Raw genomic sequence first — 23,230 nt, forward strand, 5'->3', positions numbered from 1 at the left:
CCACCTCATCAAGGTGTGCGGAGGAAATCTGAGCTTGTTAAATAGCTGCAGAGTGTCTGTCTGTAGAAAACAGAGCATTAGGTCACTGTGCGTCTCCGTGGCTTCTTAACGTCTGCAGCACTTTGCAGAGCACCGGGGTGATGTCATAGATATTTTTGTGGGGCCATTTTCTTTGACCTTTGTCCTCCCTCTGTGCTGGCTGGGGTGGGGTGGGGTGGGCCTGGTGTGAATGTGTGTGTGTTTGTGTATCTACAAGCCAGGGTGAGAGCACCGAGGCCACTGGCGCCAGATGTGACGACCGCAGGAGTCTGGGCCTAAAAATAGAGCTCTGTTCTCAGCACCGTGAAACAGAAGAGGAGAGAGGAGAGAGGGAGGAGGAGGAGGAGGAAAGAAGGGGCTATGGAGGAATAGGGATGGTGGGGGTTAAAAGAGGCTGAAGGAGAAGTGGAAGGAGGGATGGACAGGAAGGCGAGGTCATTGAGAATAATGTGTCAGAACTCCCCTGGGAAGGTGAGCTCACCTCCTAATGGCACCACTGGCTCCTTCTCAATGAAATCATTGATCTGCTGGACCTCCCCACAGCGTAATGGAGCGAGGTCAGGTGGAAGGTAACAGGGGAGAAGAGAGAGGGGGGGGGGCAAGGAGGTGCAGAAAGGGCAGGCTGGGAGGTTACAGACGCAGGAGGTAAGAGGAAAGGCAGTGGAGTGGAGGAGGGGCCGAGCACGGACCTCAGGCACGCACGTCCATTATTATTGTGCAACCTCTCTGACCTGCACTGAGACTAAACACAACAACACCTGGAGGCAGGAGTATTTAGAGCTCGATTGAAAACTTCAAACCTGATCACAAGGCCGAGACTCAAGATGCAGATGCACTGGCAGCACATCTGGGCGTCGAGTTACTGCGGGACACTGAAAAATTCAGGATGTCAATGTAAATTGTGTGGAGCAATATGCAGGTGTGTGCGTTTGTCATGGTAGAGTTGTGTCTCTCCTGTCAAACTGGTTCAGAGGATGTGGAGACGTTCAGCTCGGATGAGGCTGACAAACACTGCACAGGTCAGCATGACCGTCTGTCTCACTGAAAAACCTCTTCGACCACACACAACTCCGACTGACACACACACAAGTGGACGTGAACATGCAGCCAACTGAACGCCTCCTTACAAACACAAGTGAGTGTGTTACCTCATCGCGAAAGCTCTCCTCCGGCTATTTTGTCTTTGTTTGTTTCCTCCTAAATGCACTTTCAAACTTTGCATCATGCACACGCTACTTCATATGCACATATTCATGCAGACATGCGCATGCACACAAAAACATGAATACACACAAACGCACACTGACACAAAAAGACCTCCTCATGGCAGCTCATTGGAATGTGTCTGTGAACGGCTGCATTGTGAGATTCGGTCTCCCACCATTACCTCACCTCCTCAGCTTCTCTCTGATGCACACGCACACACGCACAGTGTGCACACACAAACACACATGCACACGCACAGTCTCCCTGTTGTATAACTGCACAGAAGAATGACACATAACTAAATTGACCTTTGTACCTCTGTCGGTGCAGTCACACCCTAACCTGATCTCATCAAAGCCCCAGGGTACACAGCAGCTCCTGTGTGTTTTGAGTGCGAAGATGTGTGTTTGTGTTTGTGTGTGTGTGTGTGTGTAGGGGTAGGTGAGAGAGAACGAGAGGCACCTTTCATCTCCTAATACCTCTCATCAGTGTGTCATCATCATGTCTTGTCCTGTGTTCTTATGATTGAGCTGGAGGCCTGACAGCCTGAGAGTGAACATGCTGATCCGTATACTAACACAACAGTGTCCCGGTTACGTTCGACACACAAACACAAAGCAGTAAAGACAATTTACTGCTCCTCATAATGTACCTGGACAATAAATGATACAACCATTAAACTGAATCTCCTCCCTCTTCATCACCCTTGTCCATAAATCCTGTCCAGATGTTTGCATCTTCCACTCTTTAGCATGAAGCACACCTATATTCAAATCTGATTAGACTTCGGCACTATGCAGTATGGAATGTGGAACTGCTCAATTGTCACTGAACCTATTTAAGTTACGCAGGAAAGGTGGAGGTCAGAGGTCACAACTACGCACATATCTGTCTATCTGGATTACACATTGTGGACATATAGTTTGGTTGATTGCAAACTAGTTTTACTGTTAATTATTCTATAGGTTTTTTTGTGGCAACTGATTCATCATTTGGTCTTCAAATGTCAGGAAACAGTGAAGGAAGTTCTGCATACTTCCTTCCAACAATAAATCCTTTCAAAATAAATCTGTGGATCCAATGCTCGTTTCAGCTCTAATAATTAAAGATAATGCTGGAGCGTATGTGAAGTCACATGAGCTCAGATGTCCTGTTCGTGCCGCCTTCCAACTCTGCCAAGCTGAGACTCATCCAGCTCGTGCCTTCACCACTGCCTCCTCATCTCTATCTCATTTCCTTGTGTGTCGCCTCTTTTCCCCACTCGCTGCGTCTCTGTGACCCACCGCTGTGACACGTTGGTGGTAATCCTGTGAAAAGCACTGGCAGATGGTGCTAAAGAAGATTGGGTGCAGTGTTGCACATCTGCAAACACACACGCACACACATACACACATACACACAAGCACGCACAAGCAGACAAAAACCTTTTATACTTGTTTTTCATTCGTTTTTTTATATTCTCGGCTGTCAGCTTACAGCACTTTGACAAAAATATGTGTGCTATGAATACAATTTTATTTTTATCACCACCTCCCGTCCTCTTGAAACTATTATCCAACTTTCTCTTCATCTGAAGAACGTCACAACATTTTCCACTCTTTCTCCTTCTCTCTTTTCTCTGATTATTATACTTTCTTTTCGGTCACCGCAGCTTCCTCTGCTACACGACTTTCGGATGCCAGCATCAAAAAGTTTCGTCTTGGAAGGAACACATCAGAGCTGATGTGACGCATTACAAAGCTAGACAGTGGGCACCAGCTAACATACCACCTAGCTACACACGAGCACACAGTGTCGTCTTTATTTGGGGGGACTGTGTGCTGCAGATTGGTGGGAAACACGCAAACTTTAGAGCCACTGGGGAGGCAGCTGGCTCAAACCAAGAGATGTTCTCCTCCTCTACAAAACACACACACACACACACACACACAAACACAAAAGTCAGAGCTCTGAAAAAGGCAAGAGACATCAGCCTGAGCTCCAACTGGGTGAGATCATTGCTGTGGTAAAAAAATAAAAACCTCCTACATGTCCTTAGAGAACCACGTTTCTCACAAATACTTTCACACAGTTCATGACGAAGTAACACAAACACACACACACATGCAAACACGCATGATCCGAGCATGCACGTGACTTAATTTGCGCATACATTATTTCCAACAGCCAGCACTGCCACATCCGGTGTGAATATATATATGTTTGTATTTTAAACTAAACACAGATGGAGAGTCATTGGTCACACACATTACTTGAGTCATTCACAAAACAACAATGGCTCTATTGGGACGCAGCTCCATGACATCATCTACATGTCGGAAGTGGCGTGCTCAGCCTGACTTATTGATTATCTGTGAATGGAGAAATCTAAAAGGAGCCAGTGATTGTTTTTTGGATCAATGCATTCCCAGTACATGCACTTAGGTTGTGTAACATGCTACTCAAGCAGCTTATCTGCCATCTCTGCTTGATTAATTGTCCCAGCTTACACTGGTTGAATTCATTATAAATCACTGTAATACAAGAAAACATATGAAAATCAAAAATCCACATTAGTAAAAAAAAATTCACCCTATCCATCCCATTTATGGAATCTTTTCTTTTCTCCACTCTATCTGACCCGCTCCCCTTCCCCGTCCCCACTGTGTTATCCCTTGCATGATTTGCAGTGTGAGTGTACTGTGTGGCTGAGTGTGTGTGTGGTCTGCATGTGTGAGGCTGAAAATAAGTCGTCAGTCAGATATGAAGTCATCACAGGAATTATTAGCATCATAAATCAGAGGCTCGGTAGAGGGGGGTGGAAAAGAGGGCGGTAGGGGAAGAGGGGGAAGAGGGAGGGTAAAGAAAAGAGATATTTTATGGTACCTTGAAACTTTAACGACGTGAGAGGAGGAATAAAAAACAAACTAAGCCAGGGATGAGGGGAAAGAGACAAAAAGGAAGGATGAAAAAATGGAGAGCCTCAATAAGTGATATTTTTGAGTCAGTTAATCTATCTGGCTTTTTGTTGCCCATAAAATGTCAGAAAATAGTGAAATATGACCATTAGAAAATTCTTAAAATAATTATAAAAAATATCCTCCTTGCATGTTTGAGGTGGTTGGTCTGTGAAGACGACCCCCGAACCTCAACGCCTGCTCATTACCGGAACCTGACGTGTGTTACCCTGAACCATCAGGGAACGCTTCATTGGAAACGGATTGCAAAAGAGCAGCTCCTTTCAATGAATATCTGGCAGGTGACTGGATGGAGGGCCATCATCATCCACAGTTGCTGAAAGCAGTCGGGGGGGAAGAGCCAGAAGCGTTCACCTGTCGTCACATAAGACGTAAATTGGTCTGAGTCACCATGTGCCTGCTTCCTCGCAAGACAAATTCTTGGTTGCAAGAAATCCAGACCGGACGAGGAAACTGCTCAAAATCCCTCATACATAATTCCCCCCTTACATAACTTACATCATCCCGTGAAAACTCTGCATTGCCGTTGACACACAAGCAGATCCTGCAGCACTCGTCCACATGACGTCATGATGCACGAACGCATGCATGCAAGCCAGCGAGCGTGCAGACATGAACACGCAACACCTTCCATCTGCCCACCCGCACACACACTCACAAACACACAAATAAAGTATCACGTCTGCACAGACACTGGCTGCTAGCTCCACTGACCCCAATATTACAACAACACAAACAACAGCCGACGCCATTGGCTGAGTCCTCTCAGGGAATATTCTCTGCCACTGTTGTCGTGGAAACAGCAGAAAAGCAGGGACAGGAATGGAAGAAAAAAAAATGTAGCATGAGTGAGCGGAGGAGAGTGATGAAGAGGAGGAGGAGGAGGAGGAGGAGGAGGTAATCGCTGACAAAGGGTCTTTCATTAAGAAGGGAAAGATATCCGATATAAAAAAAAATCCAGGATTACAGAGACAATCAGAGTATGTGTGTGTGTGACACTGAACATGGTTGTGTGTGTGTGCATACAGTATGTGTGGGTGTGCCCAAGCAGAAGCATGTGATTTGTACATCTCTGTGACTGCAACTAATTGTGGAGCCTGGGTGCTTTGAGGCATCCTTCCTCAGCATCTATGAATGACTCATGAAAAAGGCGCTAATCTCCACAGCAGAGGGAGAGGGCTGAGAGGAGCGGCAGAAGAATGGGGATGCGGGTGATGCGGAGAAGGGAGCAGAGATTTGCCCCTGCCGTCTTATTTCCAAATCTTGACTGAGGCAGATTACGCCCTCCTCTCTGCGCCGACACATTTGCAGTGGATTCATAAGCCTCCGCTGGTGACTGTGGGTGTAATGTCATCCCTCAAAAAGCTGCAGCCACCGAAATCGAGATGTTATTAACTCAACGAGGCTATTAACAAGTCTTGCCGGGGCTCAATTATAAGTCTTAGAGTGCTTAGTGGACGCTATGACAGGATAATAACTGTGGTAAATAAGTCCAGAGGATTGAAGTTAAGCTTCAGCTTCATTCCAGTGACGACGGGGTAAGAGAAAGACTCCGGGGAAGCTTAAACATCAAAGAGTCATCAGAGAGGCTTTGTATCCATGCAGCATGATTTCATACTTGCTCCTCTTCCTTCTGTCTCAACATATAGCTGTGAACCTGTGAAAGTCTGACGTCTGCAGATTAAAGACCCGAGAAACAACAATGATGTGACTGAGGACAGGAACGCTTTGTCGAGCTCATCAGTGACATCTGCTGACCAAACTATGCCACGACACACAACTCCATTCAAACCAGCACAGGGATGAATGACACACACACACACAACACAACTTCTGCTCACACCACCATCATCATCATCATCCACATACACACTCTCGTACCAGTGAGCAGGGAGACTTTGTGGAAGGTGGCCTCCAGCTTCCCCATGAGAATGTGCACAAAGCCGTCTTTGGACAGTTGCCCCGCCTCTTTGGAACTCTGGTCATAAACCACCACTTCCTGCTTCCTGCCCAGCTCCACCTGCACAAAAGGATAAACAACAAGGAAGAGAATAACATTGATTATTCATGAGCGGAAAACATGACATGCATCCTGCACCGACAGGGATCTAACATCTATCCGGCATTTATGTTCTTGTAGTTCATCATAGGAACTGGAACATATCTTGTCTTGGCTGAGTGAGGCAATGAAATTGTTAAAAGACATTCAGGCAATAAACACAATTGAGCTGCTGCAGGGATCAAACATGAAGTTTTCCAGCCCTGGGAAAGTTTCTCTGAACATGTGACCACTTTGCTGCATTAGTACACGGATGCAGCAACAAGGAAAAGAAAAATGAACTCATAAACACACCTATGGGAGTTTTGAGAAAAAACACCGGCCCTGCTGATTAGAACCGTCAGCACGAGGAAGTAGAGGTGATTTTTTTGAGTCAGATAGATTCATGAATAATCAATGAGTGCTGTGTACTGCACCATGCAGCTGTGAGTCTAATGTTTAAGGTGGCGATACTGCAAAGAGAATTGTTTGTCGTAACAGTAAAATCATAAAAAGTGTCTTCACTGTACGTTTGTCCATCGGTGCATCAGTGTGATGGTGTTTGTATCAGCTTCTGAGAGAAATGAGAGAAATGAGCATGCGCCGTTGTGATGAATGAGTGTGTGTTTGCAAGAAACAGTGCGTGCATGTGCTAGTGCGTCCAGGCCTGTGTGTGTGCGTGAGTGCGCGTGCGTGTGTGTGTTGTTCCTCCATGTTGTCAGGCAGGCTTTGGTCACATGACCATGAGGCAGCGCCTACTGCAGCTATGAATCACTGCATCATTGAACCGCCACTGGACAGGAGAGGAGAGGAGAGGGGAGGGGAGGGCGGGCAGGAGGGTGGGAGGGATGGATCGAGAGGGTGGGGGGTAGTGGTGTAGTGGGGCAGGGGAAGATGGAGATGAGATGGAGAAAGATACAAGAGGGAATCGAAGAAAAGGATAAAGAAAGACCTGAGGTGGGGAAAAGGGGGCAGGTGGAGGAGGGGAGACATGATGAGACAGGACGACCCACTGTCTTTGTTTACCTCAACAACCACCCTCTAAAAAACATCTGTAAGCTTCGAGTCAAAAATCGAAACGCTTCCCAGCTCGTTCCTCACCCTGTGTGTGATGGAAGACACATCGGGGACGAGAGCTCTTGGTATACACAGCGACACGGTACGCATGGAATGCGACTGATTACGCTTTCTGCTTATAGAGCAGCAGTTGCAGAGCGCCTTGGCAGACAGCCATGCAGGTAATTCAGACATTCAGCATCTAAAGTCTGAATGGAAGCAACTCGGGTCCAACTTAACCCGACTTATCTGCCTGTGTCAAAACCAAATCTGACAAGAGAACATGAAAGGCAGAGGAGGGAAACTCTGATCTGCAGCATCAGGCACCATGTACTTCAAGATATGGATAATGTAGGTGTGTATTTATCAATGAAAGGTATCAATGATGAGCTAATTTAAAATACAAATAGTTTACCCTTTGTTTTCTTTCGTTCTTTGTTATTAAATATTAATCTTAGTGTCTTTGTTTTAAGCCCCATCCATCTTTACTAACCCTGGATAATTTGGGCTAATAATCCTAATGGGATCAGAACGAGTTTGAGAGCTTGATGTCAAAGTGTGAGGATAACAGGCTGCACATACAAATGCACACACAACACAGCACATACTCATGTTAAAATAGAAAAGTTAATCACTCTGTTACTCACTGTCGAACAAGTTCAGGTTCAACAGTGAGTCATTCTTTCCTGCTTTACATTTTCAAAACGTATGCCATGTTAAGTATATGTTATGTATCACTTCTCCTTTGTCTCTCCTCAACAGCAGTTGCGCTGTACTGCCACCAGCAAGTAGAAATGGGAAGAAGGTATTTCCGGCAGTGTAGCAATTTAGCAATATTTCATGCTGGAAAGTCCCACACGTGAAACATTGTAGTTTACCATGTGGAAGGTTTCAGTTTCAAGGAGAGGAGGAGAGATCTACATCTAATTCTCTGCAAAGGGTTTAATCTCAGCCAGGCCTCACACCAGTGATAGCAATCGTCACTTTTGAAATACATTTCTCAACATTTTTTTTTTTAAAATACACCAGTTTTGGATCAGTACTTGGTATCGGCCGATAAACGGAAAGTTTAGGTATCGAAATTGTTATCTGGGTCATATTTTTCTCACTGTGTACTTACCAACTAGCATTGTATTTAGGTTTATGAGGTTTATATTGAGTTGTTGATAAAATATTAAAATTTTGCTTAAGAGGTTCAAATAATGTATATTTAAAACTCCTTTACGAACCTTTGGAAGATTATTTCTGGCAGAATGAAATAACAACTTCTCTCATTCTCTTTGAATACAAAAAAAATAGCAGCCTACAAATAGCAGTCTATATTTAAGTTTGTGTATGAATACAGATAGTAGGAGATGAGCTTCACTTATGATTTTGTGTGAATGCTGCTGGAGTAAAGCTAAGACTATGATGCAGTGTTAGAGGTCAATGACCCAGGGGAGCATGGGACTGGCTGTCAGACTGCAGCAGCGCCTCTCTGCAGTGCTGCAGCATCACCACTGTTACTACCCTACTGGCCCCTCCGCTCTGATGCATGCACATTGCAGGTAAAGCAAGGAATGCCCCTGGCAAAGAGAGGGAGAGGCGATGGAGAGAAACAGAGGTGAACGAATGGGGGAGAAGGGGATCATGGAGGAAGGTTGAGGATCTGGAGGGAGGGGTAACGAGGAGGAGGAGGAGGAGGAGGAGGAGGAGGGTGCAGAGAGGGACAGAAGGTGGCACTGCAAGACCAACTGCGACAATCCCACTGCAGCCAAGATTTACTTTTAACAATGTGAAGGCTGGCATCTCAGCGGGTCATTAACAAGGAGCGGTCAGAGGAGGGAGAGGTTATTTTTCTCCTGCCATTTGCAAAAGGAGTCAACAAGAACCTGCAAAGAACGTAGGAGACAGAGCAGACGAGATACTGGAGGACAAGCGCCTTTCGGTTTCGATTATGTGAAGTTAGAAATGAGAGAAAATATGAAAAAACTGTCGTGTTGCACAAGAAACAGTGAGAAGTCCCCGCAGCTTTCCCACTGACCCTGTGTCATAAAACATAAAAGTCAAGGCTCTTCTGTAGGGACACACATTAACACTCCATGACAGGCACCCTGAAGGATGACTGAACAAAGAACACACACTACTGGTCCTGATAGTTCATGATGGTTAGCCTGGCAACAAAAGCTATCTGTAGAATCGTGGTAGCCCGCAGCCTCCGCATACAGTAAGTGCTTGTGTAAGAGGGAGAAACATGGTTTACCCTGACCCCCGCAATATCTACTGACCAGGGACAAGGTCATGTGCTGAGCAGGACAGTCAGTGTGTGTGTGTGTGTGTGTGTGTGTGTGTGTGTGTGTGTGTGTGTGTGTGTGTGTGTGTGTTTATGATCTGTGTCACAATATCAGCACAAACAATCTAAAAATGGCCCAGCACATTCATTAAGTGCAGCCTGGGACCTCTCAGTGCGTCCTCTCCGGGAAGTCCCGCTGAGAACGAGTGGAGTGCAGTTTGAACTCTCGTTGACCAACGGGCGTTTTCCAGCTCAAACTATGCACATAAAACTGTGCAGAGCCGGACAATAAAGACGAGAGGAAAATACCGTGCATTTTGTCGTCACAATCATTTTTTAACGGGGGGGGGTCACAAGGTGCCGCACCTCCCGCTACATACAGTACATTGCATACTGATAGAGGACCTGCTGCAACAGGCAGCGACCTCCCGGAGCAGTTCATGTTTCGGTTTAAGACGGAGTGCGACATATACGACTCGCCACTGTAAAGATACCACCCCGGGGCCAGATGATGTCATTGACTGGCACTGGCAGCTGCCACTTCCATGCATGCTTCAGTAGGTGTGATGTGTTTCATGGAGCTCCTGTCCTCCTACCCTTATGAGGACCAACTACAAAATGAGAGTTAGGTTACAGGTTTAGCAGCAAGTTGAGGATTCGGGTGAACGGGTAAAGGAATGAAGGCCATCAGTGGAAAGTACAGTATTACAATCGTGTGTGTGTGTGTGTGTGTGTGTGTGTGTGTGGAGGGGGGGTTCAGACAAGGATGTGAAGATGTGGCAGGGTGGTGAAAGTCCCTGATGTGTGTGCAGTGTGAGGTCACCACGGATCATTTAGGAGACGTGGTCACCTGATCTGGTCACACCCTCTCACCGCTGAATGTCAGAGGACCTTTAACACACACATGTACACACCATGTCCCACACAGGTTACACACTCAGACGCAAGTAACGCCACCATACATTTACATAGAAGTATTAAATATCTCAGCGCTCCTCAGCCGTCCTGTCCCGGGCTCACACACACACACAGTCTGAAGTAAAAGGGCACATGCATGCTGCAGATCCGGTTCTACCGCACTAATTCTCCTCGCCTTTGAATGGAATCAAAACCACATTTTATATCTGCAAATCATCTCAAAGACTCTTTTTCTGTCTTTCCTCAACATCCTAAAAATGTTTTTATACACATGTCACTCCCGCTTCACGGTGCCGTACGTTACGTCTGAAACTACACACACTGTGTGAGTGTGTGTCTATAATCAAACAGGCGGATCTTTAAAACAAACAATGATTCATGTCATGACCTCATCAGAGCAAACACATGACATATCCGGCTCTGGAGAAAAATCTCCAGCAGCTACAGTGTTTTTGTTTGAACTTGGCGAAAGGAAAAAAATGTGAATGAAACAGACCAAAAGAAAAGTTCCCTTGAGTTTTGCCCTCCGGGTAATCTGGCAAACAATCCACGCAGTGAGTCATGAAGTTCCCAGTTCTGCAGCTACTGTCAAGGCCGATGACACATGACACACTTGTGTGCTGTCCTTCATTTTGAAATACTGTACTGCAATTACTGGAAACGTCTGTATTCAGAACAATACTATTGCGGAAACTGCTTTGTGTTTTCCAAGACACATGACCAGTGTCTATACCGTGTCTGACAGACATTTCATCATTGTTTCCTTCAACATAGTCACAGCAGGGACACTCGCCCTCGATTCTTCAAAGCCATCTGTGAATTTCCCGACGTGAACCTTATCATTACAGAAAGTCTGAAAGGAGGGAAAACACAATGGTGCATCATCATTGCATAAATGCTCCAGTTGGTCAAATGGAGTTTCCTCCTGTGCTCGTTCAATCCTGACAGTTAATATCACAGTCGAGATCACAGGCCCGTCGTCTGGCTCGCTTTATTTATAAGTGGCCATTAAACCAGATAATGGCTGCACTTTATTATCATGACAATTAAGTTGTATCACAACACTTGAAGACAAAGTACAGTGTAATTACGAGTACAAGACTTTAAGACTTGAAAAGCACAAAAATAAAACGTGCAAGTATATATTATATGGTTCCATTATAAAACTAGAATGGCACTCAAAGCATGTAAATCCACCAAGAAAGACTCACAGATATCAGTCCCCTAAATATATTAGATTATTTCAATCTAAATCAATAAATTATTTTCTGAGTGAAAATGTCGATAAATTAATAAATGAAATTAAAAGGGTTTTATTCCGACTGCATCCTTACACCAAGTTTCATGCTAATCTGTCCTGTAGTTAGTTTGAAATCTTATCTTCCTTGGTGGAGGTAAAAACAGCAGAAAAATGTGAAAACAGCTGTTTTCTCTCCATGTTACCAGATTGATTTTTTCCTTTTTTTGAATTGCTCTCGATCCATTTCCCTGTCAGTCAGATTATTGATTTGTTGAGTACTGTTCTCTGCTAAATAAGTGGAATTGATTCATGACTTTTAATTCATGTTTTTCATCAATTACCCAAAAATAAATAAACAGCCCTGTAGCGATTAAACTTTCTTGATGATGATTCCAGCATCAGACTGATTCCAGATCAGAAAACATGTAATTTTTTCCAAATTGAATGGTAAATAAATAATGTTGCGTCACATCTGGATGATACCCAGTCCATTTACTTAGGTCAGTATCCTCATCAAGTGCGTTTTTGAGTTCAGGGCCAAGCAATTTGTGTCCTCCAAGTAGGTTGATGTATTCTCTCGACCATTCTGGGTCCCATTCATCACTCGCTTGCCTCCATGTCTTCATAGAGGAAGAAGGGGGCTTCCCCGGGCTGACTGCTTGTAGTAAAAACCTCTGGTCCATCTGTCAGGGCCTGCCTGGCCCACTGTCCCCGTCACAGCAGCAGGGATTAGCCGGGCTTAAGCCAAGAAACCAGCCACCTGCCCTGCAGCCTGTCAGAAGAGGCATAAGGAAGCCCGGCTAAGCCTGCACCATCCCGCTCCCATTAGAGATCCACCACCACCTCACCTACTGTATCCAGCTGCCTCTGACCTACATGAATACACAGCTTTAATAAAGACATTATGAAGGGGTGACGGGAATAAAAGGCGAGAAGAAAGAGGCCACCAATTTGATCGCCGATGCGCTGATCATGGATGTTCATTGAGCTCGGTTAACTGAAGCGTTGGGAGCTTCTATGAAAGGGTGAGTGCAGCGCCTTGGGGGATGCAGGCTATTAGTGCTCAATGGGAAGTGAGGCGGGGGGCAGGAGGGGAGGAGGGAGGCAGCAGCCCATCCATGAATACCCTCAGTGCTGCTCTCCCGCTTCCTGCATTCACTTCCCCAACAAAGAGCCACAATGGTGTCCTTTGCTGTCTTGGCTGGCTGAAGCTTCTCCTGGCGTTGCTCAGAGCCATGTGGGGGGTAAAGTGTGTGTGGTGTGTGTGTGTGTGTGTGTGTGCACGAGGGGTTAGCTGGGAGTCGGCTTTAACACCACGCAGCCTGTCTGCACGTGCCCAGCCCGCAGCCTGCCAGTGGATGCACAAAAGGGATGATGTCATGCTTAGCCAATAACAAAGGAGTCTGGCTCTGCTGGGCCCTCCTCTTTCACCCAGCTAGTTCCAGCTTTATCCAGCCTAGCATTAATCGCACGCCTTATCCTCTTTACTGGGGGTGGGAAATGGATAATAACAAACCAGCCATGGGGCAACATAGAGGAAGAGGAGAGGAATAAATGATGAAGAAGGGGCCAGTGCAAGGAAGGCTTTAGGCTATGCATGTGGGAGATAGACAGACACGCAGACAGAGCTGTCATTAGACTGAAAGCGAGAGAAGTCAGAAGGAAGCAGGGCTCTACAGGGTGCCGCAGTGTGAGATCTGCCAACCACAGGGCCCCCACATTGAGATTCACCCAATAGAAACAGTACAGAAACCTGCTGGAGCCTGCTGCACTGACAGAAGTAATGAAACGCTCACACTTCACAGCTCCCTCAGCTCCAACTTTTTCAGCTTCTCCAGCTTTTCTTTTGTTGTTGTTTTTTTTGCTGTCTAATTCTGCAGACGGCAAGAGGAGGTCATGCACCATCACAAGCCAGCATAAAACCATTATCTGAGCTGAGCTGCATCGTCTGGTCGGGGTCAATCACACAGTCTCGGCAGGACGTCCCGTGTGGCCTTCAGCCTCAGCAGCTTCTTTTGTATCCAGGTACATGCGGCAATACAAGAGGCTTTTACACAAGATCCTTGTCCAGCGAACAGTGGTAAACTTTAGGTGAGAAGAAAGGCATGTGGGGACGACTGCCAGAAGTCCTCGCAGTAAAACAGAATTAAAACTAATTGGAATAACAGAGAGTCTGTGAGAAACAGCAGACCATGGGTACTCTTAGCCAATGTAGCAATTATACAGACGCTATTAGCTGAGCTGAAGGTGGTTTGACTTGAGAAAGTAACAATAATCCACAGTTCTCATCCATTTTACCATCTGACCATGTGGAAAGTGTCCGTCAGCTACAAGCGTTAACTGTAATCCAACAGGAGTGGCAAAGCAATAATCTGCAGCAATAATGTATAATTATTTGCCATTTGATGGGCAGGGCGTGTTTTTGGGGTTGATTAAAGTTCTCTCGGCGCAACCAGATGGAAACACAGACTCGGTTTGTCAGCTACAACTCCAGAGCTGATATTTCAGTGTATAAATACACACAGCAGCTCATAATTCAGTCTCATAAGTAGGTTTAACAGAATAAGATGCGAGGCATGTCAGACTCTCCGACCTGCTCCTGGCAACCAGGAAGTGAAACAACAAAAACAAAAGCAATGGTGTTTTATAGTTGATGCTATTCAAACCCAGTGAGTCACACCTCAGGGCAGAATTTCAGTCATCTTTTATGTGTCATCAGCTTCTGGGGGGGGGGGGGGGGTCAGCGTTTTATTGTATTGGGTGTGTCGTGGTTAAAAGTAAGAGGTTCAACAAATACCTAAATATAACATCTGGTGATAGAACGCAGACATGACGAGGGATCTGCAGCAATGTGGAAGAACATGGAAGCTGTCAACTAAATGTGTTGCGTTCATGTGTTTAAACGTTTAGACAACACCTTGACACCTCTTTACAATATTTGCATTATCAAAGAGCGGAAAAAAAACATGTGCATGTTAATCATGAGAACGTCTCTATTTGCTATAAAGCTTGGTGTTGCTTGTGAGAGCTTAATATACATTGACATTTGAAGAGATCACATTAAAAGCTACAATTTAGAGCTGTATGTAAAATCACTTTTCCGAGATATTGTTCCTGAACTTTTCCAGTGGGGGAACTTTCCGATTATTCCGACACCACATAAAACGCACAATTTGTCCAGTCATGTAAATCTGTTGAGTGATGAGGGCACAACACACATCGCATACATAGTCCCATACACCCCCACCGCCCTCCGCTTAGGTTACCCCTCTCAGAGTTCCTTCAGTTTCACACAGCGACTAAAAATACAGGAGTCAGCATGCCACAGGTGGACGGGCCATGGAAAAAATGGCTGTCATATTCAGAGGAGAAGTCATGGAAAACAGGAGGATCCGATTTCAGGGCCACTGATAAGCAACAAACCTACAGTAAGCCGCTCCGTCTGCCAAATATAGCGCCAGCTAATGTTGTGCAGGCATGGGCTCTAGTGCAAAAAGAGATCGATCCAGAACCACATCGGTGCACAGATCCGACTGTGGGAAATGTTCTGAGAAAAAATTGAGCTGTAGGGGGGATGCAGGGTGAGAACATCTGCTGACAGAAGAACTGGAATCTGAGACGTCTGGTTCAAGGAAAATCTTATTATGACTAATTGCTGCATCTGCTGAATAATACTGAACATGCATGATATAAAAAGCATTGCTATACTCCAGTAGTACCTATTGAATAAAAAAAGAAAAACCTCTGTGTCATTTCAAAGAAAGAATTAGTCAACAAGATGTTTTGTCACAGCGGTCCTTTCTGCAGTCATTTTTTTTGTGCTCCAGCGCTGATTCTGCTGAAACCAGCACGATTATGCTGACTTGTCCTAACGCACTGCACTGTAAAGGCACCAGTTATAATTTCCCACCTTCATCTGCAAAAGGACCTCGCTATATTTTCTCTTCATTTGTCAGAGGTCAGATTTTTACTTGGCACAGATGTATAATTGAAGTCAAACAATCTGCTTTTAATCCGGATTTGCTGGTCTGTGGAATCAGGGAACACATTTTGATGATCAAAGTGGGTTAAAAAGATCAATATTATATAAATATATATACATATATATATATATATCTGAAGATCAATATTCCCTGGATCCCTTAATGGATGTTGATAATTCATCCGTCCCCCTCACAAAGACGGAGAGAGATACAAAACTAGCTCTGAAGCTCCAGCCGCTGTTTTGCTTTTATCAGCGAGGTGGACGGTTGCTACACACCCTCTGAATCCAGTCATGCACTTTGATAAAGAGGCTCTTTAATCACTTGCCTCACATCTCATCGCCCTGAAGAGCGTCACCCCTCCGGTACTCTGAGCTTTAACTCACCTTCACCTTGCCGTTGAGTTGCAGCAGCTCGGTAACAGACACCTTGTCCTGCTGCAGTCGCCTCTTCACCAGCTTGGAGCAGCAGACGTTGACGGCCCCTTGCACGTGTGACGCGTTGTACTCAGAGAAGGTTCGGCTGTCGATCACCAGCAGGCGGCCCGTCCCCCTCTGGATGAGGCTCGCCAGGCGCTTGATGTCCATGGCGCTGCGCTTTGTCGGCCCTTTCTCTCCGGCCATGATGGTGTAGGAGAGGCGGAGTGATAACCCTGGGTCACAGACGTGGGGGTGTTAAGGGTTGAGGAGGACGAGGGGGTAGATGAAAGAGGCGGAGGAGGAGGCGAGGTCAGCGGAGGAGGGCTACCACCGGAGCAGGCGCTGAGAGATCCATGGTGCCTGCAAAGAGAAGGAGGAGAAGTTAAAACAAGTTAAAACGCTGTCCCATTGCGACTACAGTCTTCTTCATGGCATTTGTTGGATTATTGGAGCGACATTACAGCTGCGATATTCATAACTACCAGTGTCAGTTGCTGATCATGAGACATCGAGGGCATGATCACCTCTCGTCCTCCGCTTCACTCCAATCATTCCACAACTTTCCAGACACTGAAACAATTCAGACCCCACCGCTAAGCGACAGTGATGGAGTAGGTGCATGCATTTCCAGACCAAAGCTGCGTGCGCGGTGTATTTTGGGACATTTGTATTATCTTTTATTGACAGACCTTGGATATTAAAATAGCTACAATGCTAAACATGAAAAGAAAAAGTTATTTAAAGACTGAAAAGCCAACTGGGATTCATCAGTACAGAGATCTGACGGAACATCACACGTCCAAACACAAAGCCAAAGACTTAACTTAGAAATGCATGACTATTAAACAGTAGTGTGTGTGTGTGTGTGTGTACGTGTGTGTGTGTGTGTGTGTGTCTGTAGAAGTGTGTGTAAAGGTTGGTTGTTGTTGATCGAGGGGGTCTCTTGCGTGGCAGCTCTTGAAACAGGAAACTGAGGACGTGAGATAAATTAAGCCAGGGGAATTCAGAGAGCAGGTCTGGACAGAGGCGACCGGCCTGTGCGATATCCTGTGTATGTGTGTGTGTGAATGTGTGAATGTGTGTGTTGCGGAGAGCTGTCCATAAACTTGATGAACTGCCTCCTCCCATCTATCACCAGTAATCACTCTGATCTTCTTGGTGCTTGTGTTCTCCAAAGCACTTGTACATTTAACATGAGACACACACACAATTGTTTATCAGGGTTAGAGGATCAATGACAGTGTGTGTGTGTGTGTAAGTGTGTGTGTGGGATAAAATTGTGCTACCAGAACCACAGCACCGTTTGTTTGTGAGAACGTGACAAAAACGAACACATGTAGGTTGACGACCACTTTCTTAGTCAACCAGGTGTCAAGCGACAAGTGAGAAGGTCAGAATGTGAACGCAGTCATGTTGTTTTATTCATCTCCAGGCACATGGTGTCATGAAAAATGAATGGGCCTCTTCTCATTTACCCCGAAGCCTAAACGGAGGTTTAAGCCTCGGTTGAAAAGGGAGAGTACAAGATGGCTGGATAGCGGAGAGGGGTTTAAGTTTAAAAATCACAAAAACTTTGAATGTCTAATGTGTCATAATAAGAAGTTATGAAGGCAGAGAAATATCTATATGCAGCTGAACAAGAAAAACCTTTTGCACACCAGAAAAGTGGTGAGCAGGTGGGGAAGAAAGCCGAGACAGAAAGGGAGAGGTGGAGAGACTTGTTCTCTTCTGATCTGATCGTGTTGTCCAGGTAGCACCTCTGCTTTTGTCCTCTGTTCTGACACAGGAGAGAGGAGAGAAGATGGAGCAGGAGGGGGAGGAGGCGATGGATGTTATTCAACCAGGATCCCTCCAGCCTAGCAACTCAGCCAGTTCAAGGCAAGGGAAGGAACAGTTGTTAAGATGGAGCAGGGAGGACAAGAGATGAAGAGAACGTCACTGGTTGCAAGAATTAGGGAGGAGTGGAGTGAAAAAGGGAATGATAAAATCGACTTAAGTCCTCATATAAACAATTTCTTATCACAAAAACTTGCAGACAGAAGCATCACTTTAGAAACAAAGATGCAGAGTCGAGGATGTGGAATGAAATGTGACAAACAGCGTCATTTCTCCACAGATTCTCAAAATAGTCCTGGTCTGTCACAAACACTGAGTCCTACCGGCTGCTGGGCAAACCTGCACGTACACGTACACATGCTCCTGCTGCCTGGCAACGTGCCTGATGCAAGGGAAGCAGCCCAGAAACATGGAGGAAGGTCTGGATGGAGAGGAGCCACTAACTAGCAAATGTAAACACAGCCACACTGCTGCTGTATCAGGAAAACACACAGGTGTGTGCAAGACACGAGCAAGCAGACAACAAAAAACAAATTCCCCTTTACATAAATACAGAATTATATTAAAAAGCAATGATAACTGAAGGACTTGTACACGTCTCTTAAATTCCATCTTAATAAAGATACACACACAAATAAATTTAAAAAAAAACACATCACGCTAACTTGGTGACATTCCTTCACTTTTCCTATCATGCACCCCCCAGCAGCCATTCTGCACAAGTACTAAGCCTTGCTGCAATGTCAGCGCTCCCCCAACACAAACAGCGGCTGCCACATTACGACCTGCCCCATCACCTGTTATACCATACCTTATATGGTGCCGAGCCCTTTAGCCGAGTGGCTAACAACACAGCTTCCAGGGGTCTGAATCTTTCTCTCCCTCTTATACGTTGCCCCTTCCCTTTGGTGCCGAGCACAACATCTGACTCTGCAAATGTCTAATGGCGACTGCTCCGCCACTCGCCCTGCCTCTCACACGTTTTCTCTCTCAATCCTTCCCCTCTCTATCACTCTCTTTCTTTGCAGTGAGCAGGGATGGGAAGGGGAGGGGTGTGCAGGTTTACATGTGCGGCGGTGCTGGTGGTGGTAGTGAGAAGGGGGGTGGGGGGGTGGGGGGGGGGGGGCTGGTGCTCTGCATCTTTCTGCGCCGCCAGACAATAATAATCCTACGGTAACCTCGCTCGGTGGAACCTGCTTGTGCACAGAAGAGGGGGATATGGAAGAGAGGCGACAGGGGGGAGAGGGACATGATGGATAGGAGCGACGGAGAGAAGCAGCAGCCACAGAGAGTTTACTCAGCACAAACCGTCCCCTTACAAAAAAAACATCCGTCTTCCTCCATCTTGCATCCAGGCAGGAACAACAAGGAGCAAAAACAAACAACTAGAACAGGCAGCAGCCAGGAGCTTGCTGTGAGGCTCCGGCTGCAAGGCTCCGGCTGCAAGGAGGAAAAACAAGTCGAGAAGGAGAGAAAGCAGAGAGAGAGAGACAGAGAGGCTCTAGCAAGAACAGGCCCGGAGCAGATTCTGTTGTTACCATAGAAACAGCACTGTTGGGGCGATCAGGGGGCACTGGGAGGCTGATGAGATGCTACTGGTGCTGATGCTGGATGGAGGATGAAAGAGCGGAGAGAGCTAAAACTGACAATGGTGCAGACACATGAGCAATAGATTGTGACAACTTGAGCTGAGTGGCTGGGCTGAAGTTATCATGCTGCCCTCAGGAGATATTCTTTTGTTTAAGTTAAGTAAACGATAAAAAATACTGATTTGTTCTGCTGTCTCGGTTTGGCCCATTTTTTCTCTCTCGTCTGAGACAGAAAATTGAGCATCACTTTTTTCCGTCTATGTCCTGAGATGGTTGGAAAAACGACATCCTTCTGATATTTATTCCAAAAATCTAGTGATTACATACAGGGTCAGAGATGTAGTCGAACAAGGTTGGGCGCCTCTTTCAAGTCGAAAATATGCACATGTTACACCTTGACTACTGGAAGAAGGCAGGAGAACCAGATTGACTGGTCAATTTTAAAGGATATTTTTATCATGTCGTTGGGAAAGCATACTGCAAATTTAATTAGTGTGTCATTAAAACCAGAAGAACCATGTATGCAAAGGCACCTGGTGATTAAACCCTGTTTATACAGATTGTAAAAGCAGATGAAATCAAAGAATAAGTATAAATTATGTGTTTTATTATCTCATGTCTACTCTGCCCATAACTACAAAAAAAGCAGGTTTAACACTAGCTGATTAGATGATTGTTATCTTATTATAAATTGAGCAACATGATTCAACAAATGCATTAATAATCAACATGAATACCATTAATGTAGAGATATAGAGGCCTGTTGAAACCTGACCTCAGCACTGGGGTTCCTAGGAAAGAGGAAATCCCATAGCTGCGTAAATGTACCCCTGCAGGGGGTGTCGAGTAAAAAACAGCCACGCTAATCATCTACAGACTTTACTCTCTTTTCAGCTGATAACAATCATTCTACTAATAAAAAGACTTCTCTGTAATGCATCACCTATATAAATCTGAAGAAGTAACTACTTTGTTATACATAAAGCAGATAATCCACACAGACACGTTCATGAGCCCCTTCATATAAAACCATGAGCAAAGCATGATGGGCCAGCTCAATAACGCCATATCAGGCAAACACAAAGGGAGCGACTGGAGGGCGACCAACGCTGATGTAATACCATACAGGTTATTCATTAACTCTGTGCATAACGTCACCTGTGGCCGGAGCCTCAACTGGGCCGACATAAAAAAACGGCTCTCAGCTCCATACAATGAGAGGCAGGGGAGGTTTTGTTTAGACCACAAACAATGACATCATCGGAGCGTCCCACAGCCGCTCGTCTGCAGCTCCGACACAAATGGTTATCATCCGCTCCGCCGGCCTCTTCAGAGAGTTCATGTGTCATTCACACTTTAAGACACAACAGAAAGGTTCAGAGCTGGGGGAGGACAGCGTCGCTGATTCCTGAATATCAGATAACAAGTTGGATCCAATTATGTCTAACTCACTTCCCTTCATTTCAAAACAAATGACGTCATATCACTAGTTGTAACTAGGTCTGGGCATTAAAATAATAAAAATAAATAAATAATAAATAAATAATAATAATTATATTGTAAGTATGTCAACCTACATCGCTAATGCATTGTACAACCAAAAAGGTATGATATAGAACATAATTTATATTTTGCTGCACATAGACAAGAGTTTAAAACCACAACTGTCACCAAGGATCAAGAATCAGTCTTTAAATAAATAAAATAATAATATGATAATTTTTTATATTTTGTGCTTATCTTCCAGACCTATTTACTCAAGAAAATTTTAATTTGCAGATTATTTCCTATAGTCTAATTATACGTCTATTTTTTCAGGACTACGTTATTTTAATGGTTTCTTCCTATTAATTGCTTATTGCCATTGGTTTCCACTTTGTTTTGTACACATATACATAAATTATACAGTCTGTTAAAAGAAAAACTCAATAAGCATATTGGTGAAAAAATATTCGATCTATTGCATGCATCTGGCGATAAAAGATATTAACTTCAAATTTGTTCTTAAAAAAAAGTTAAATAAACAACACCTATTGTGGCCCATCCTAACAGATCTACTCACATGTCTCATCACTTACTGGTCTCATTACAGTTTAGGTCTCGAGATAATAACACCTTAACCCAGTGTTTACCAGACTCAAACTCATGCATTACCCTTAAAAACAACTGTTTATTGATTCTAGTGAATATGTGAGCGGCTGGATATATATAAATGTGATTGTACTATGTAGACAAGCCCGGTGTTTCTTACAAAACTTGCAAACCGTGAACCCCACTGTGCATACGGAAATAAACAATGCAACGTGAGTGGTGATCACGTCATTTTTTAAAGAAAAGAAAATCAATTCCTGATTGGCCCTGGTGGAGCAGAAGCTTAATCGCACTGTAAATAACATTACCAGGTATAAAGCCTTGTGTTGTCCTCTGCATGATCAATACTCTGCTGCACACTCTGGGCTCATATAACAACATGGGACTACCCCATAACAACAATGACTGGCTGACACCAACAAAACCTACTTAACACAATAACCATAAAATATAAATGTGTATTAAATGAACACAAATCATTCCACAGAAGCTGAACGTGGCCGGTGAAGCGATGCTGCACACAGAGACATGGACGTCACACCGCGGCCTGTGTGATAACGTTCATAACAATGATGGAGGCGGAGCGGCCGCAGCGCACTAGAATAAACCGACCTGGATTAGAAATAAGAAACAGAACGAACGCGCTGAACACGAGATCAGCATCGAGCAACGTTGACAGCACAAAGTCAACGGGAGAAAAGGGGGGGGGGGGGGCAGGGGGGTCGCGTTGTTTTAGTGGGAAACCTGCCCCCCGTGTTGTTGTGACGCGTGGATGTGACCGCATGTGAAAATGAAAACTCTCCATTGATCGCGATGATTATAGAATAATAAAAAAAAGAAAAGAAAGACCGCAGCGGCGCAAAGGCACGAGGAGAGGAGCGCGTGTTCTGTACGTACCTTTCAAACGGCTGCACGGACACGGGAGCGACGTGTGCACGGAAATCAAATAAAACATATACATATAAAAAAAAGAGGATGGATGCGTTCAGCTCGGACGGGTTTAATTCCCATAAGACGAGCGCGCACCACGGAGCGAGGGTGGGGGTGTATGAGGGGGGGGGGGGGAGTGCGCGCGCCTGACAAGTCTCGCTGCCGCAGCGGGGCACGAGGAGGAGCGTGGGGGGGGGGGGGGTAGCTAAAGTGAGCTAGCTCCGTGGATAGCAACGCACTTGATTAAAAGGCAACGCTACGAATCGATAACACACTCACACACACAGACACACACACGCACACATACGCACGCACTCACCTAGGGCTCCACGCGGCTGCTGCGTGTTATTCAGCGGGCCTCCATGAGTGTGTGGAGGGAGGGGGGCGGGGGGGGGGTCTTCATGAGCCCGGTGTTTACCTGGGGTCGAAGAAGGGGGGCGGTGCAGGTGACGGACGGTGACAGCGCGAGGGGAACCGAACACACACACACACGACACATGAACGCCCGGCTACAAACACACACACACACACACACGCCGGCTCCTCTTTGGTTTGGCTCGTGCAGGGTCGAGTTAGCTCGTGCTAAGTTAAAGTTAAAGTTAAACCGGGATAGTGTGTCTGAAGGAAGGGGGTGGGGGGGGTAGAGAAGGTGCACT

The 23,230-nt window shown here is 45.5% G+C and overlaps 1 protein-coding gene across 2 annotated transcripts in view; it reads right to left on the reverse strand.

Annotated features, from left to right (window-relative positions):
- dusp8a (dual specificity phosphatase 8a) overlaps positions 1-22,976 on the reverse strand; it is a 41,733-nt gene extending 18,757 nt beyond the window's left edge. The window contains exons 1-3 of one of the 2 annotated variants that reach the window (XM_053427376.1): positions 22,894-22,976; positions 16,096-16,488; positions 6,084-6,222 (exon numbers count right to left, since the gene is read on the reverse strand). In XM_053427376.1, coding sequence (XP_053283351.1) covers positions 6,084-6,222; positions 16,096-16,332 — 376 coding nt within the window. In that variant the 5' untranslated portion in view covers positions 16,333-16,488; positions 22,894-22,976. Of the gene's footprint in view, positions 1-6,083; positions 6,223-16,095; positions 16,489-22,541; positions 22,666-22,893 lie in introns of those variants that run through there. The other variant, XM_053427377.1, reaches the window with a different exon arrangement.
- Between the last annotated feature and the right edge of the window lie 254 nt (positions 22,977-23,230).

This window comes from Pleuronectes platessa, chromosome 7 (assembly GCF_947347685.1).
Source record: "Pleuronectes platessa chromosome 7, fPlePla1.1, whole genome shotgun sequence".
NCBI lineage: Eukaryota > Metazoa > Chordata > Actinopteri > Pleuronectiformes > Pleuronectidae > Pleuronectes > Pleuronectes platessa.